This window comes from Apteryx mantelli, chromosome 1 (genome assembly GCF_036417845.1).
Source record: "Apteryx mantelli isolate bAptMan1 chromosome 1, bAptMan1.hap1, whole genome shotgun sequence".
NCBI lineage: Eukaryota > Metazoa > Chordata > Aves > Apterygiformes > Apterygidae > Apteryx > Apteryx mantelli.
In genome coordinates, this window is record NC_089978.1 from 96,964,680 (window position 1) to 96,982,355 (window position 17,676).

General features: G+C 49.8%; 1 protein-coding gene across 2 annotated transcripts; it reads left to right on the top strand.

The window, feature by feature from the left end:
• Positions 1–419: 419 nt before the first annotated feature.
• On the top strand, positions 420–16,786 carry NYX (nyctalopin). Of its 2 annotated transcripts, XM_067289749.1 has the most exons (4): positions 420–578; positions 887–1,081; positions 11,830–11,905; positions 15,377–16,786. In XM_067289749.1, exons 3-4 carry the CDS (start codon positions 11,884–11,886, stop codon positions 16,771–16,773), a joined length of 1,419 nt encoding a protein of 472 aa, XP_067145850.1. In that variant the 5' UTR covers positions 420–578; positions 887–1,081; positions 11,830–11,883; the 3' UTR covers positions 16,774–16,786. The 2 variants fall into 2 exon arrangements, 1 of the variants encoding a protein (XP_067145850.1); XR_010883163.1 differs by lacking the exons at positions 420–578; positions 11,830–11,905; positions 15,377–16,786 and adding an exon at positions 1,716–2,081 and having other exon boundaries at positions 785–1,081.
• The last annotated feature ends 890 nt before the right edge of the window (positions 16,787–17,676 follow it).

Sequence of the window (17,676 nt, forward strand, 5' to 3'; positions counted from 1 at the left end):
CTCTCTTCCGGCAGCTGGCACTGAGCTGTCATAAAAGCATGACGCTGCCATAAACACTGCCCTGGCTAATTTGACAGAAAGGAGGTTGCATGCCCGCATCCAGCCGGGAATACATTTGTGCTGCTGGGCGACAGGGTGCTGTACAGACCTGGGTTTATTAAGGACTGTGGCACTGGCTCACCCACTCTTTCACAGCTCGGGCTTGAGGAACAGCGTGAACCTAACCAACATCCCAGTGAGATGAGATCTTTTTTTTCCAAAAATATATGTGTTTGTGGAAATGAGGGACACTTTTATGCCACCTTGACTCGCTGTAAGAGCGCTTTGCTGAAGAGCGCTGGTATTGGCACTGGACTTTGACTCTAGTCCATTATATCATTTATTCCTGTTTGGTGTTGAACTAGGGCAGGAAGGTGAGTCATCACCCTAGGAACCATTTATGTAAAGGAAACTTCCTTCTTGCTTGCTTACCTTTTTTTTTTTTTTTTTTTTAACAGCTGCTTTTCATCAGTGCTTTACTTGTGGCTTTTGTTTTTCATCTGGTCAGGATTTGCCAAGGAAAAAGGTTAAGAATGAGGGTAAGGTGCAGGCGTCTCCGACTGCAGTTTCTGGGAGGGGAAAGCACACTGCTAAGCTGCTGCTCGCTGCCTTTCCTTTTGTGTCCAAAGGAGAAGAAAATGAAGCTGCCATGATTAGCAGATAGGTAATTAACTGAATCCCAGCAGAACTGGTCACTTTGCAAATTCTTGGTGATTTAATTCCCCCGTTTAATTTATTCCTCTCCTAGAAATGATTAGCTCACATTAGAGACTAATTACCTGTTAATTTTCTGTTTGGTAATGAGTGCTCTTCTAGGCTCCACTTAAGCTTTCTTGCCTTATGTCAGATTTGTTCAAAAGCGAAGACACGTATAGCTCTGGATTTGGGTTTGTGCTGAACTTCTTCTTTCGTGTGTGGGAAGAAAGGTGCTCTTACAGTGAAGGCCACAAGCGGAGGGTGTCAGAGGGACCTTTGGGAGCTCTCGGTTCCTTCCCCATCTCTGCTACGCACTTCCCATGGACCTGGCGGAGACGAAACGGATGTGAGTACCAAAACCAGAACTTACTTCTACTCGAGCACTTTGACTTTTGCAGCTTCTGCTCCCCTGGTGCCCAAGGTCTGTGGGCCTTGATAGATAGATATTTTTTAATCTACTTCAGTTTTTGTCAGGCACACGGCCACGAGTGTACTGACCTTGAGAGGGGCTGCATGCACTGAGGGCTGGCTGCAAAGGCGTGAAAGTGGATGGGGATGGGGGATGGGGGACTTTTCTTGGGGTCTGGACTCTGCTTCTGCATTTTTATCCACAGAACAGTTGACTGCAAAATGCAGAAGCTGTCCAGGAAACAGAAGGCAATGCCTCCCCCCACCGGATGTGTTTGCAAAACCCTGTCTCCTCCTTCAGTGTCTGCTTCTGCCACACAGAAGCCTCCTGACGTTATTTATTAATTTTGCTGCACAGTGTCATCGTTTCAACAGGAGGGGGGGATAGTCCCCTTTTCATCCCTGCTGGCCTGTAGCTTATGTTGTTGGGGCGCTTCTTTAGGGGGGAGGATGGTGTGGGTTTGCCTCTCCTCAGACAGTGCAAAGCAGACTGACTTCTTAGTCAGGCTCAAAAACCCTGCTGATTGTATATGTAAACGTTGGGTAATGCCAGCACCTACTGCTGTTTACAGGAAAGCGAGCACAAGTTTTGACACGGAGCCTGACCCTGCAGAGATGCTCTGGGACACGTGGGTGCCTGAATCAGACATCTGCAGCAGCAAAGGACGATGCTGCTCGGACCAGGGCTGTTTCAGACGCAGGCAGAAGCAGAGCTCATCTAGGATGGAGGTCAGGGCTGCTTGCCCCAGAGGCTGCTCTCCTTGAGCGCGGCCGCTGGGTTGGGCTCTGCAGGAGAAATAGGTGGAGGCACACTGGGTCTGTGAGTAATGCCTGAATGGCAGCTAACTCTGAGTATGTTCGGTCTGGGCTGGTCGGTCATGCACAGGCGTGACGGAGGAAAGAGAAATGCCTAGGAGCCTTTTTTTTTTTTAAATGGAAATGCAGGCGCTTTAGATGCTTAAATAAATGTAATGCTTAGACCTCCCTCAGCCTCCAGACTCCCCACATGCTTTTGTGCCTTGGTGGCTCAAACATCCAGAGCCTCGCACGTATTTCACCACCTAAGGGCCCTTCATTTAAGGGCTGCTGACATCTCCTGGCTAATGCCTACTCCTTTAGGTGGCTCAGGTGTGAACAGAGCCACCCACACACAGGTTTGGGCTGCCCGGCACAGCCCCAAAGGGTTCCCCGGGAGGGAAGGTGTGCCCAGCACGGGGCTTTGCTGGGCAAGCGCGAACTGGCCTTGCTCTACCATGTCGCTGCCTGTCCTGTTCCTCTGCGAATGCTGCTGCCTGTCAAGCCCGGAAAGAGCAAAGTGTGCTGCAAGGCCTGATGCCTCAGCCCTTCAGCTAGAGGCCAACAGGCAGCCTGCGGCCCACAAGGGCCAGCTGGTCGCCCTGGAGGAGCTCCTCAGATCCCACGAGATGCTCTGTCGAAGTTACCTACCGAGCCTCAAACTACGCTAATGGACAGAGGGTGTCTTAGTTTGGTGCCTAAAGTCATCACTCCCATGAGCTACCCCTTGTTCTGCAGTTTCGGAGTTGCGCTGCTAAAAATCACAGCAGCAGCCCCAAGCAGCAAAGTTTTCCTGTCCACTTGAAGGGCAGGGCAAGCGCTTCTGCATATCTGTGAGCCCTTGGCGCTCAGATGGGAGCACATGCGGACGGGCTGCTGCCGAAGGAGCCTGAGGGCCACGTGCCCAGGAGGGAGTGGACGGATGCGTTTTGGGGGTCTTGCAGCACCGCTGGAGCAGGTGGGGCAGAGGATGCGGCTCTCCAGGTAGGTGCGGAGCAGGGGGCAGCAGGAGCAGGTGGCCCAGAGGCAGAGCCATGCATGGGGCGAGGGGTACAGCCTGATCCGGGGAGGGAAGGGGACGGCGGCCGCTGGTCTGATCCTGTCGTTGCAGGGACCCTTCCCCGCCTCCCTGCCACGTGTTAAATGTGTGTCCCCAGCACCACGCCACGAGTTGCCAAGGAGAGGCTTGAAAGCTCTGCCTAAATCAAAAGGAAATAGTAACCATAAGTGAGAAATCCTGGGTAGAACAAATTTCTTTCTTTCTTTTTTTTTTTTTTAAGGACTGAGGTGTCGTGCAGAGCTCTGGTGTGATTTATTTTTAATGTTGTGTGGCTTTGCATTTCCTACAGCTCAGCTCGATCAATACATTTCTGCAGCGTCTTCCCGTCCCTCTGCCTGGTATCCACGGTGTCTAGCTCTTGGTTTGTTTTTCCTTTCCCACCATGCACAGATGTTCCCTGCTCTCTGTTATAACTCAAAGCAGGCCCGGTGACTCAAACAAGCACAAACACACTTCTTGCTAGAGTACAGCTGTTGCTAACCCAGCTCCCCCGACAAATGCAACGGAGGGTGTTCCTCACCCTTCTTCTGCAGGCTCCCGCTAAGCCAGTGCAGCCTGCACAGCATCACGGGGTGGGCTGCAGTGCAGCGTAGAAATGGTTAAGAGATTTGCAGGCTGCAGCCTGGCTGCTATTGAGCTGGTGGGAGGAGAGCTTTGCCTTCGAGTTGCCTGTTGCTAGGCTTGGGAATCGGCTCAGCCCTTATCCAGGAGTGCAGTATTTGCCTTGCTGCCTAGGAGTTATTTCCTCTGGTTGCTGTTGACCCAAGTCTTAGAAAAAAGCTGTTGCACCTCTTCTCCCTCAGGTGCCTTAGTCTCCTACAGCCAGCAGGAAACAGTGTTTTGTGTGGGCAGAAGTGCTGTCCTTCTGTGATGCACAGATACCACCCCTTGTGTTGGGGGATCTGCTGCGGGGAGCTATCAGCTGCTCATAAAAATCACAGGCAGGGAAAGAGTGGCAAACAGCATATGTCGGTGTAAGAGCTTATATTAATGGGCGCACCTTAGTCTTATATGAAAGGTAATAACAACATGAGCTATGTCACACCTCTACCACTGTGGCCATGCCAGGGCTTATACAGGTGTAGAGACTCTCCCTCCCCCAAACACTGAGAGCTGTAATCTTCTATTTTAGACCAATGAGAAAACTGTGCATGCATGAGATTGTGGTTGTCTGAGCATTAAGTAATGCTTGACTTGAGCTGGAGTATCTAAACCTGTTGCAGACAAACCCTGCCGCATCCTGGGAAAAGCACCACGGCCGACCGCCGCTGCCAGCTGTGCAAGCGGCTCCCGGGGGGGGCCGCACCATTTCCCCTCCTGTACGCCCTGGAGCAGTGCCAGGGGCTCCAGCGGAGGCTCATGCTCTTCACCTTGGGTCTCCCTGAGTTTCTGGGTCCCTTAGCCATGACACATCCTTTCTCAGTGGTTCGTCCCACTCAGTTTCCGTGGGCTGTGCCATTGCAGAAAGCTTTCACTAGCACAGCTGTGGGAAGGAGCCCTGGAGACTTTCTTGTGCCTGTTTCCTTTGCTAGAAGGGGAACCAGTGAAATTAGGACAGGGTAATTTGTACTGTAACACATGTTACCTGGAAGGGGGGGCTCAGCCATAATGAACAGTTTTGTGCAGTAAATTCTCTTACTTGTGTTTACAGCCAAGTCTTTTAACTGATCTGGGTTTGTGCATTTAGTGAATGCGTTTCCATGTTGAATATGTGCTCAGGAAGGCATGATAAATTCATTTAATAACTTTTCCAGATCACCTGTAAGTATATACTGCTCAAACCTTCTGGTTAGCACACTGATCGTTATGTTACTCAAATTTATTTGTGGTTTGACGATTGGTTTCTTTTGTATCTGTCGGCATCTTTGACAGGCAACAGAATTATATTTTTACATTATACATTATACTATTAACAGGCAAGTACGGCTGCTGTGCATTATGGAGTGCTTATTGTTGCTTGGGTTTCAGAAGCATTAGTCAGGTGGGGAAATTACCATTGCAACTTTGCAGCTGAGGCAAAAGACCTTTTTTCACAGCCTGGCCCCGAGGCAGGGGTGAGACGAGGAGGCCAGCAGCAGTGCTGGGCAAGGAGTAGCCACCAAAAAGCCACTTGCAGCAAAGAACATGGCACAGGACAGCCGTCGTGCAAAGGGAGGCAGGCCCAGGGGAGGTTAAGGAAGGGAAGCTAATGAAACAAGAGAAAGAGGAGGATGAAGATGGTCCCCCGGCGTTACCCCTTCAGGTGGTCTGCTGCCAGCCCAGCTCTGCAGCGAGGCGGCCATCGGGCTCCTCCACGCTCAGGCTGGGTTTGGCCATCGCAGCGTGCTGAGCATGGCCCGCGCTCTCATTACACCAGTAGTCGCCTGTTGGGTGGCTCTGCCACTGCTGGAGTCCAGGCGGGCAGGGAAATAAGAAAACCTTGTTCCCTGGCACTTACCAGGTTTTTCTGGGACTTGCTGGCACAAGGAGGGCCCCAGGTCCTGCTGAGTTCACTTAACATCAAAGGAGGGAGAGGAGACCACCATGGGGCCCTTGGACAGGGGTTTCAAATGCAGGGGCTTTACCTGACTCAGGTAGCTGGGGGGGTCCTCCAGTTTGGTTGTTTTCTGCCTCTTAGATCTCTCCGTCTCTGCTCCCTCGCTCTCTCCTCTCCCCCAAACCTGGGATGAGGGAAGGAGCTGGGCTCCTGAGATGGGGATCACCCCAGCAATCCCTTCCCATCGCCAAGCCCAGTCAGCAAGGAGGGACTCGGCTGTCGTCCCAGCCACCCCGCAGCTCCTGCGCCGGCTGCCACCCCATCCCTCTGCAACCAACCCAGCCGGGGAAGTCATACTGGCGCAGGAAAATCAACCCAGCAGCAGAGCAGCAGAAAAAAATAATGATTTTTCACCTAGATCCATCAGTTCACAGTCACAGCTTGCGGCTGGGTTGCGTGAGTGCTTGCGCCACCACGGGGTGAGAGGACCTGGGGACATCACTGGTGGCGAAAGGGAAAGTGGTGGCTGCTGCTGGTGTGGTTTGAAGGGGCTGTGAGGCTGCAGCAGACAGTACCGAAACCTGGGCCTGCACCGCGTTCACAGCACCATGTAGCGGGCTCTTCTCCAGGCTGCCACATCTTGCCAGGCATCTGACCAAGACTTAGCTTTGCATATGTCCAGCCGCACAAATACAGACGCTTAGCAGCGGCTGCTAATGGGAACTAGGTGCCAGAAAAGCCAAGCTGGTCTGCAGGGTGAGAGGAATTTGTTTTTGAAGAATTCAAATGCAGGCACCCAACCTTTTCTTTATGAATTCAGCTCTTTCCCGGGCTGCAGCCACAGCTGCTGCAAGCCGCGTTGCCTTGCAAAGTGCTGGGGCAGCACTCAGCAGCCCCAAGTGTTGCTCGCCCAGTGCACTCCTGGGTCTCTCTGAAGGAGTAAGTGCATTTCTGCAAATAAGCAGGGCTTTTAAGAAAGTGTGGCAGTCAGGGATGGCCCTGGCTGGTTAGCAAGTCCCACGGGCTCTGACTATGGCGGGCAGAGCTGGGGCTGTTGACGGGGCTCATCGTGGGAAGCGATGACTCAGGCAAGGGCTGCCGGGGCCGCTGGGGCCCGGACACAAATCCAAGCCAGTGACTGCAGCATGCAACTAATGTCCTCTGGAGCTCAATGCCTGAACAGAGATTGGGGGCCTGAGACTCAGTCCAGCTAAAAATGAAGCCCAGCCTGCAGAAGAAAAGACACCCACTCTCCTGAGCGAGGGAAAGGGTCTTAATTCCTTGTTGCTCAATTGAAGGCTTGGTTGATTCTTCAGCTATTTCTGCATGTCCTGTAAGCAGCAACTATTGAGCGTGCATCAGCACTATTTTATTTTTGGAGGTTATCTAGGCCGTGCTGCAATCACATCTTACATGTCCTTGGAAGCTGCAGATGAGGGCAGCTGCCTCATACACAGAGCTGTGTCTCAGGTTGTTTAGGACATTGGTTAGGACCCTGTAATGGCCTAAGTGACTGAGGACATGACAACTGCATGATGCCAAGGTAGTTGCAGTTGAAGTATCCAGCAAGCAGCTTCTAGCAAAGCAGTTATGGGATACCCTTGGCCCTGAAATCCCCCCCTCCAGCCCCAGGCTTGACCTTCTGGGCCAGGACCTGCCTGATTCCCCAGCGTGCCCAGTGACAAGCTGCACTGATGGCTTTCTAAAAATTAAAAAAAAAAATCCTACTAGTTTTGCAAAATCCAAACCTACTGTACTGATCTCTTCTGTCCATTTAAAGCACAGCAGCCCTCACCACACAGAATTATATGTGTCTTTATTCCAGACCCAAGCATTTGCTGTCTGCAGCTATGTGCACAAGTTAGGTAACTTTACACATAACTCAGGGCCCAGGGGACAAAACCAACATTGGGAACCCAAGCAAGAAATACCGAGGCAAATATTTTGTTTTCTTTGAAGGTCACCACAGTGATTATGTGCACAGGAAAGGGTCCGATGTGCTATACAGCTGCTGCTGTGAGAAGAGGGAAGTATGCACCAAGCTGTAGCAGCTGTAGCTGCTATTACAGAAGCTCAGGAAACCAAGGACTGTGGCTAGTCGGGGGCGGGTGGAGAGGATGAAAACGTCTGTAGTGCAGGAACCTCACAGCCACGCACTAGTCCCACAAATGTGAGCACTCTGTAAAAAAAATAAAATAAAAACCACCGGAGCAAAGATGTTAAACCACTGCAGTCATGCAAGCAGCTCTGCCTCTTCACTGCCTTAAGGAGGCACAGCATTTGGCTGGAAGTGGCCACTTGGCATCCAGCTGACCCAGTGCTGGCATCTCCAGTGTGGACACCTCCTCTGAGTCCCACATGCTGAACTCTCTTTAGCCTCAATGGACAAAAATGGGCACTTCTGAGGCCCATTCAGGTGCCCGCAGGTAGGTGGCTAAAGCAGATCAGAAAGAAGGTCTCTCACCTTCAGTTAGCTGAGAAGATTCCCACCAGCTGTTTTTACAGCTGACCTTCGAAAGTAAAGGAGATATTTTAGCGGGCAGCTGAACCAGTGCAAGAAGTGGTGGCCAGTGTGCATTTTAAATGGCGTCAGTGCTTTTTTCTGGAGATAGGAGCCCCATTTGGCTCCTTAACCAACCTAGGGCATGCTGTCAAACGAGATGCTGCCTGACACGAAGAAAATGAGGAGTGGCCTTGCACGGAGTATGTGCGGGCTTTTACCTGGGGAGGATCGCTTCTGCCCGCCGCCAGCCAGCTGTTGAAGCTGGACGGAGGCGCGTGTCACCAGCGCACGTCACCAGCGCACACCGCAGCAGTGAAGCGGCTGCTCCCAGGCCATGGCCAAATGCTCTAGATTCTTTCTGTGGACGGTGAGGTATAAACACACTTTTTTTTTTTTTTGGTAACGGCAGTGCAGCCTCGCTACTAGGTCCACTGCTACACTGACCTCTGGCTCCTCTGAGTTTCCCAGGGGTTAAAAAGGCCGGGGCAATTCGTCATGAAGAGCTGGTGGGGAAAAAAAAAAAATTTCACAGTGCACAGTTGCAGGAGCAAAGTATGTAACTTCGGCATCTGCTTTTTGCCCAGCAGCCACAGTGGCCTTCCCAGCACTTACTGCTGGCAGTGTTTTCAACCTAAGCATTAACTGGTTATGAGTCAGGCTCTGAAAAATGCTGCGGTGTGGTTTAAAGCCTAACGTTGTTTCTTTTAAAAATAAATTGAAGCCTCTCTTATTTACCTTCTGGTATTTAAATTTAAGGGGTTTTTTTTGTTTGTTTGTTTGTTTTTTAACCTAAGAAGACTAGAAACTTCTTAGGAGGCCTCTTTCTCACATTGCCATGCCATTTCAGGGCCCAGGGGCTATCAGGAAAATAGCCAGGGTGGCCAGCTGGGTGCTACCGCAGTGCCCTGCCCCTGCCGCCCATGTAGCAATGCTCGCTGTGGGCCGGCTGCCGGCAGCGGCAGAGGAGTTTCCCAAAGGCTGTGACCTCAGACCCAGCTGCTTCGCCGCCGTGAAGGTGAGGGGATAATTGCAGCTTTTCAGCGCTGTGCTCTGGATGTGCACGTAGGTTCATGCCAGGAGGGGACACAAATATGATGCTGCAAGCCTGGGAGCTGCTGGTGGCCGCTTAGGAGCTCCTGACTTGCCAGCATGGCTTGAGAGCTGCTCCCCACCCCAGGGTGACTCCGGAGGCTGTGGGTAGCAGTGCCTCCGACCAGGCAGAAAACACTCCCTGTTTCCTCCAGCCCCGGTAGAAAAGGCACAAGGCCAGACTTGCCCCTCCAGGCCAGCTATAGCCACGCGCAAGCCATGCGTGTGGGACGCTGAGGCCAGCACCGCTGCCAGAAGCACCTGCTGTAACACTCCCGCAGAAGCTAATAACGTCTGCACTCGTCTGCAGCGTGGCTGCCCGCAGCAGCTGCTCGCGGAGATGTGCTACCAGCCTTCCTCCAGCTGAACCGTGGGCTCGTGCTGAAGCCTGTTTCAGTGACGTTATTAACTTCAATGCTGCTTGCTTCGCAGTAGACACCTACTGCTGCTGGTCCTCCCCCGCCAGTGCAACTGCTGAGGTACATACGTCCACGGTGGGCTCTCCCCCCTCGGGCTAACAACCCCTGCAAACCCTTCTGCTGTAGGTAGTGGAGGGCCCCAGCGCCCTCCTTTTCTCTGGGATCTCTGTGCCAGACCCAGTGTATCACCAGTTGGCTTAGGGATGTGAGAGGCAGCCCAGAAACAAGCTGCTGCCTCCTGCAGAGCAAAGTTTAGGAGCAGCGTTTTGCCACGAGCTGCCTCTCTGGGGGAGGCCACGCTGTAGATGATTTTCTGGTCCTTCATGGCCTGTTCCCCATGAAAGAAGAGCAGTGAGGCATAGGAGAGCCTGGGCAGAAATCTGGTGCCTTGGTGCAAAACAGCCCTGCCTTGTTTTTGATGAGCAGATTTTATATACATACACATATATATACCTTTGCAAATTAAGCAGTAGGTCTAGTCCCTGGGGAGCTACTGACTGATCGCACGCCAAATTGTCCCCGAGCCCCACGTACCCTTCTCACTGAGCCACTGCCTCAGCACCTTGGCTACCTCGTGTCTGCACCCGGGCGAAAGATAAGATTGCTGTTGCCACTGTTAGTGGTACGGTAGATGCTGGGGAAAAAGAAGGGAACAGTGCCTCCCCTCCCCCAGTTTTTTTCCTCACAATCTGAATGGCTAGTGGTTTTCTGTTTGAAAACAGAATAATTGGGTTTCCCTGGTATTCCCATGACTCTGGGAACTGGCGGCTCGCGCAGTGCTATGTGGGTCAAACCGTTCCCTCCAGCCTGCCCCAAGCACCAGCCACATTAGACACGCACACGTTTCCTGAGGTGCCAGCCAGGTGCCTGAAGCCTGGGGGAAAGCCAACACAAAATACAACTGCGGTAGCTGGGTGCTTTAATTTGCCGGAAGAGCCAAGCAGCAGGAGGCTGGATCCCAGTGAAATCTGTCCTGCTGTCTCAAGCATAAATTAATCAGGTATTTCATTTCACGAAAAAAGCAGCTTAATTCATTTAGAAACAAAGAGCAGAGCTATTTTTCCCCTCTGACATGGTGAACGCAATTATCTAAGGCATGGGAGGCTGAGATAACTCACTTATTCAGCTCCACTCTCCAAAGAAACCATCGTCATTGTATCAGAAAAGGCTTTAAATAACAATTCACATCCTGAATGCTAAAATAGCATTACGCACAGAAACTGGCCTGATGATTTCCATGCACCAGCTAGAGCATCACAAGCAAAACGCCTGCAGGCAGGGCAGAGCCTGTTGTTAGCAGGACCACATGTACCACGCAACCGCCCCGCGTTCACCAGGCCTCCTCCCAGTGTGGCTGGGCTCTGCCACTTGCATGGCCCGAGCACCCACCAGTGTCATTTAGGAGCAGCTCCCGGCAAAGCAAATCACACCGGTTTCCTGTGAGCACTGCGTGATCCACGCTGGGCCTCAGCGTGGCTGGGAAAGCACACATGTGGGACGAGCATCCTAAGCTGTGTCAGTCTGGAGAGCTCAATTAACTGAAACCATAAGCCTGTGCTTGCCCCCAGATATAATCACATTTAGGCTGCACCCTCTTCTGCCATTATATAAGAGGTACTGGCGCAATGACTTTCAGTAATGCTCTTTGAATGGCAGGTGTCCAATTCATGACTTTTTTTTTTTTTTTTATGGTGGGGGGAGAGTAGATTGGCAGAGGGGAGGAAGAGTCAGCTTGGTTTGCCTGCAATCTGTGTTTTGCTTTTGGAGCTTTAAAGGACAGGCACATTCTTCCATTTCTGCTAATCTGCCTCTGATACAGAGGATTTTCCTGCCATTAAATGATAGCTTGTGAGAAAAAAAATGCCAATGCTTCCGAGACAGACTCATATGGCTAATGGCAGACTCCTGAGCAGGAGGGAGGACACAGCCACTGCCAGGTGAGGTAGGCAATGTAGCTAAATGATTTCTGTTGGCAATTTTAGTTTTGGTTGTTCAGTGCTGTACCAGCACCTGCTGCTTGGGGAAATGGCCAGTCTCTGACTGCTGGTGATCCTCCCACAGCTCAGGTAGGAACATGCCTGCGGCACAGCTGGTGGGAAGGGTGTGGGTGAGCTGGTGAAAAAGAATAGCACAAAGCTGCAGGATTTGCTGAAAAGGCCAGTGGTGGAAGAAAGATATTTAACGGGAAGGTGTGGAGGGCTGGGGACTTGATCAGTTTGAAACCATATGGGAGAGCGCCTTTTTTGTTGCTCTTCCTTTCTAAACACAGAGCCTATTATGGGAAGATGATGCAGGCAAATGACAGAGGGTGAAACCTGTCTCTGCTCTCCCTGTCTGCTTTTAGATCCCTCAAGTTTTCCTGCCAGTCCTGAAATGCCACTAGTGAATAATCAAGATAATGTTTGCGATCATTTTAAATGGTGAGTAGTACTCTTACTCTATTTTATCCAGTAGTGGATTAGACATTGTTCTGAAAGGTGTAGGTTGAATACTCAATTATTGCGAGCATTGTTTCTTTATTCTTCTGAAAACTCTGTAAACAGTTTTTTTTGTTCTCTCACTTTTCCTTTCAAATACTGAATTACTGTGTTATTTAAAAGAGCAAAGAAAACCATGCCTGGTGGAATTTTGTTCATTTCCTAATCTCGCTAACATTCTTGATCTTACTGCTGAGTTTTCATCCTTTTTTTTTTTTTTAAACACATACTTAATTTGAGCACAAACCCTTTGTGTCAGTGAGTTGGAGGCATGTTCCAGCTGCTGTCCTGTCTGCCGCAGTGTTAAAAGCAAAAAGAACATCCTTTTCTGGGAAGGGGAAGGAATAAGGAAGGACAGATGGGAATGCTTCCTGCTATTTTCACCTGATGATACATCATTGATAACTTCTGCACTCCTTCTCCCAATTTGTTTTACAGAGAGGATCTGACCGACATCCTTCTGCTGAACACCGCCAAGTTGAGAGGCATTTTTCTTTCCTGTGCTCTGAGCAGCAGCGCTCACAAGGGTTTGGTGGTGTCCAGATGGAGGAGTTTGGTAGACTTCCTCTGCAAGATAAAGATGGAGACTGCCACAAAGCCTCCAGGGCTGAGGGGCTCCACTGAGCTCCTACTGCCTGGAGGATGTCTTGTAGTTGGACGGTCCTTGAGTGTTTGCTTGCCATATAGAGCGCAATGTGAAGAGATAGCCCTGTAAATAGAAAAGCTGGATGTGTGCTGTGAAATGCCACTAGCCATAGACCCAGCCTTAGTACTAAAAATCATTTTAAAAAATGTTAGCTTAAGGTTTAAGGAGAATAGGCTGGAAAATGGCTTGGGTTCAGATGTTTCCTTTATTGAGTGATTAGAGAGCGAACAGGGAGGGGATCTGTTAGCAGCTTGCTCACTAACGTGCTGCCCAAGAGCACCCAGAAGGAGCCTGCTCTACAAGCCAGAGATGTAACTGAGGTTGGGGTAGATGTATCTAAACTTTGAGCTGGCTTGGGACGTTCTCACTGTGGCCTATGCACATAAGCCCCTCTGGATGTCACCCTGAGCCCATGCACAGGTTCTTGTTCCAGCAGCAATATTTCCATCAGTTGTTTCTAGACAGACATCTGCAGTCAGACCTCTGGATCTCAGACCAGGCAAATCCTTAATCTGTCTGACCTCAGTTTATGCAACTGCAAAACATGAAAAACGTATGCCCCAGTTTGCATGCAACAAAGAGGAATGGTGTGAAAGGGAGCAAATGAGGCAGCCCGCTGAGCAGCCTGCGGGAAGAAAGATGTCCTGAGGCCAGAGCGTTGTCCCCCGTTTTGTCCTCGGGATCCTCACCTTCTGCCTACCCAGGGCCCTGAACATAGGGAGCTTTTCTTTAGCCGTGGCTGTTTGTTAAACAGGGGTTCAGGAAAAAAAAAAAGAGAAGATCATGCAAACAAACAAAATGACAACCTTAATAAAATCCCTCTGCCCCCTCAGAGTCCTTCACTATTGTTTATTCTTGAAGCGTCACTGTTTTGCTAATTATTCAGACAGGACAGAGTCGGACCTGAATTTTGATAGAGGCCACAACCAGAAGTCCTTCAGGGATCCTCCCTCCACCCATATCTAAATCCTTTTTCAACACCTGGTAACGACTATGGTTCAAAATGAACCATGCTGAGAGGCTCCTGGGTTCACATGATGTCAATGGGGGCCTGCTCAGCAGCTGGTTTTGCAAGTCAAGTGCATGCAGAAGCCACAGCCAGTGCAAAGTCATAAATACAGTACCATGCAGGTCACCTTTAAAAAAGATGGGAATGGGCAGAGCAACTGTGGTTCAAACTGTAGTTTGGTCTGTATATTAAAGTCTTAGGAGCTACAAAAATAAAAGATTGACACTTGCTGAAGCTGATGCTTCCTAGCAAATCACCTCATGCTGCAAAAAAAAAAAAAGTGCTGCAGTGTCTTTAAAAGTGCGGCTCAAGAATAGAGCTGTCGTGGGCAATTGCTGTACTGCAAATGCCCGGGAGAGCCAGTGCAGCTGCTGGGAGCTTCCCTTTGCAGACAGTAAGCAGGACTGCTGGGCAGAGGTAGCTCCTTGCCCTTCCGGCCCTTGGGGCTAGCCAAGCACGCTGCAGAAATCACACGATCCCAGCAATGCTGAAATACATGCGGCTGTTGGTAAAGATGATATCTCATTGAAATATAAAACAGAAATATAAAAATATAAAACAGAATTGTGCCTTCTGTGAGAACCAATAAACTGCAGTAGAAAAATCACGCAGCAATACCACCATTTCCTTCTAATGACTACATGGAGAACTTGCTCGTGTGGCTTTCCTTTTCAGTGAGTGACAGGTAGGAGGTATCTTTGAGAGCAATTATCAAATGAAATCTGTTTTCAGTTCTTGCTCTCTAACAAGTTTATTTCTCAGATGTCTGGTTGCCTAGACCTTTTTTTTTTTTTTTTTCTTTTTCACAAAAATGTCTCTCTGTGGAGGCTGATATCTGCTGGGTTTTTTTGTTCTTTGATTTGTCTCCAAGAGCTTCTTCCCTTCCTCATTGTACATCCACCTGCTTGGGGCTAACTTGTCAGGAAACCACAGCAGCCACACACTTTCAGGACTTCAGGCTGATAAAAGCACAAAGCAGTTGCTCCCATCTAGTATGAGATACCATGGTGACTCTCTTGAGAATTAGCAAAATGTTGCTGGAGGTGCAGAGTATCTCGTCTGTGATGAGATCATGAAGAAAACATCGCCAAAATGTTCCTGAATTTGCCTTTCCTCATGCATTTCCACCCAAAACACAGTGAGAATGTGTTTTTAAATACTGTACTGCATCTTTAGCAGCTGGTAGTTCCTGTAACGGTACTGCACCAGCTCTTGGCTCTGGTGTTAGTCTGAATGAACAATGAAAAAAAAAAAAGGCAAGAAGCATGGATATTAATTGTTCCCAGGCAACTAACTATTCTCCCCTGCCGGCTCCCAGACTGTCATACCCTGCCCTTCCCTTTTCCCCACCCAAAAATCGTGCAACCCATCCACAGCTACTGGCCTTCAGAGCATCTCTGCCTACTCTCCTGGCCAAACTTGGTCCCTGTCAGCATGCATCCATCATGGAGACACTGGGAAATACTCCAGTGTGGATGGTTCCTGCCCTTAGGGAGAAAAATTCAAAAGAGATGAAGTTAAAGGGATCTGACACCTTCTCGGAGGGCTTAAAAATCCCACTGGAAGATTTCTAGGAATCTTTCACAAGAGCTCCTCTGTCAGCATATGTGTATGAATACAGGGTGACAATTAGTCTGGATAGAAGAGAGGTAAAGATAGCATAATCTTTCTTTTTCTGTCATGATTACTACATTTACTAACATACTGTTTTTCTCCTCCCACCTTTTCACCATGGGGTCGGCACTTTCCTCTCTGGCAGTTATCCTTTGTGTCCCCCATGTCCAGGCGGTGTGGGCCTGTGTGAGATCCTGCCCGGCCAACTGTGTGTGTACCCAGGAGCGGAGCTGCTCTGTCCTCTGTGATCGAGCCAGTCTGGGGCATGTCCCTAGTGAATTCCCTTGCGAAGCCTCCTCTATCAACTTGGATAAAAACAACATTAAATTCCTCTCCGAGAGGGCCTTTGGTACTTTGCCTTCCCTCAAATCCCTGTCGCTCAACCACAATAATATCTCCTTCATCACCCCGGGGGCTTTCAAGGGGCTGCCCAGCTTGATCGAGCTGAAGATGGCCCACAACGAGTACATTCGCTATCTCCACCTGAGGACTTTCACTGCCCTCAGACGGCTCGTCAGGCTGGACCTGGCTGGCTGCAATCTTTTCAATATCCCGGACAGGATTTTCATTGAGCTCCCTGCTCTGCAGGAGCTTTTCTTTTTCCAGAACAATTTCCGAAGGATCCCAGGTGCAATTAGGGGCATGGAGAACTTGACCCACGTTTACCTGGAGAGAAACAGGATCGAAGCAGTCGCCTATAATTCTCTGCAGGGCCTGACCAAGCTGAAATACCTGAATCTGCAGGACAACAGGATAAACGTCATTCATGAGCGAGCTTTTCAGGGCTGCCAGAAGACGGAGTATCTGTACCTGAATGACAACTTGATCAGCGAGCTTCCAGAAAACTCCTTCGATGGCCTGAGGTGCCTGAAAATGCTCAACCTTGGGGGCAATTTCCTCAGGAACATTTCCAACACCTGGTTCCGGGACCTCGTGGAGCTGGAGGTCCTCTACCTGGATCGAAACAGGATCAGCTACATTGAGGAAGGAGCTTTCGAAAACCTCACCAGCTTGGTCATTTTGCACTTGAACAGCAACAACCTGACGACCCTGCCCTTTTCTGTCTTCCATCCTGTCTACTTTCTGGGGCGGCTGTACCTCTTCCGCAACCCCTGGGAGTGCGACTGCCGCATCGAGTGGCTGAAGGAGTGGATGGAGAGTTATAGGCTGGTCAGGGATATTCCCTGTGCCTCCCCGTCCTCAGTAGCTGGGATCGATCTGATGGATGTGCTCTACAACAGATCGCCAGAAGGTTACTGTCTTGACCCAGTGGAGCTAAACGTCACTTTCTACAGCCCGACCCCAAGTAGAGAACCTTTCTCTACCACAGAGAGCAAGTTCAGCAGCCTTATCTCGAAACTCCTGCTCCAGATGGACCTTTCCGAAGATGTGGCAAACACCACTGAAGTGTTCAGTAACACCACTCTACCGGATGGACGAACTGATGGGGTTTCTTCTGGGGCGTGGGAACACAGTATCCAAGCTGTCTCCTCTTTTTACCTCCCAGCACTTTTTACAGTGGTTATTTTGCAGAGTAAATAGTCCAAGGGTTGCCTGGAGCATGGCTCCTGCTTAAGCATTTATAGTCTCTGTACTGGTAGTCGTTCTCAGGGTCTCACGGGCACAAGCAGAGCTTTGTGGAAAATCAGCAATGAAAGAATAGCAATAAGGTTGAATTACCTTAGAGACACGTGATTTTTCCCTCCCCGAAGTGACTTGAAAAGGCACCTGTACTGAAGGCAACGTGGCACCATTTGTTCCATTGGGTCATTTCCAATTTCCTGCAGATTCATGACCACAATCCCATTGACTTTATGAGAGCAAGACAAAGCAGCAAAATTGGACCTCTCTTTATATCCTGGCACCCACACTGGGGCTGCTCTGCTGCGTGGCGGTGGTGTAATGCAGCTGGGTGCTGATGAATTATTCCTGATCTCCACCAGCGTGTGAGGGGGAGCAGGCCTATTCCTGGCAACACGTACAGCTGCCGCACCAGCCACAGCGAAAAGGAAAATAATAACGGGGGAGGTCGGCTGCCTGAGGCTGCAGGTTATTGTCAGAGACTCTGGGACGAGCACAGTGTTTTGGCTGTGACTGCAGACAGGATTTTTTTATCCTTCCTCTGCTGTTCTGGCACAGGTGCGATAAAACCAGACAGACAGATTCATTTTTGTCAAACAGTCTTCTTTAAGGAAAAGCTATTTAAACCTAACAGTTTATTTATTAGAGTCTGTTTCAAATACGTTTTTATTTTTCAAGCAATATAGTTTTCAAGGAATATATTGTTGTTATTTGTAGATTATTTCATGGCATGACAGCAGTAGCAGAATAGGATGATGACAAATGCAGCCAGGTCTTACTAAACATGCCAAGTCATTTTGTGTTTCTGCTATCAATGTATGCCACATGTTATGTCATATTGTGCCATACTAACCAACTATGCCA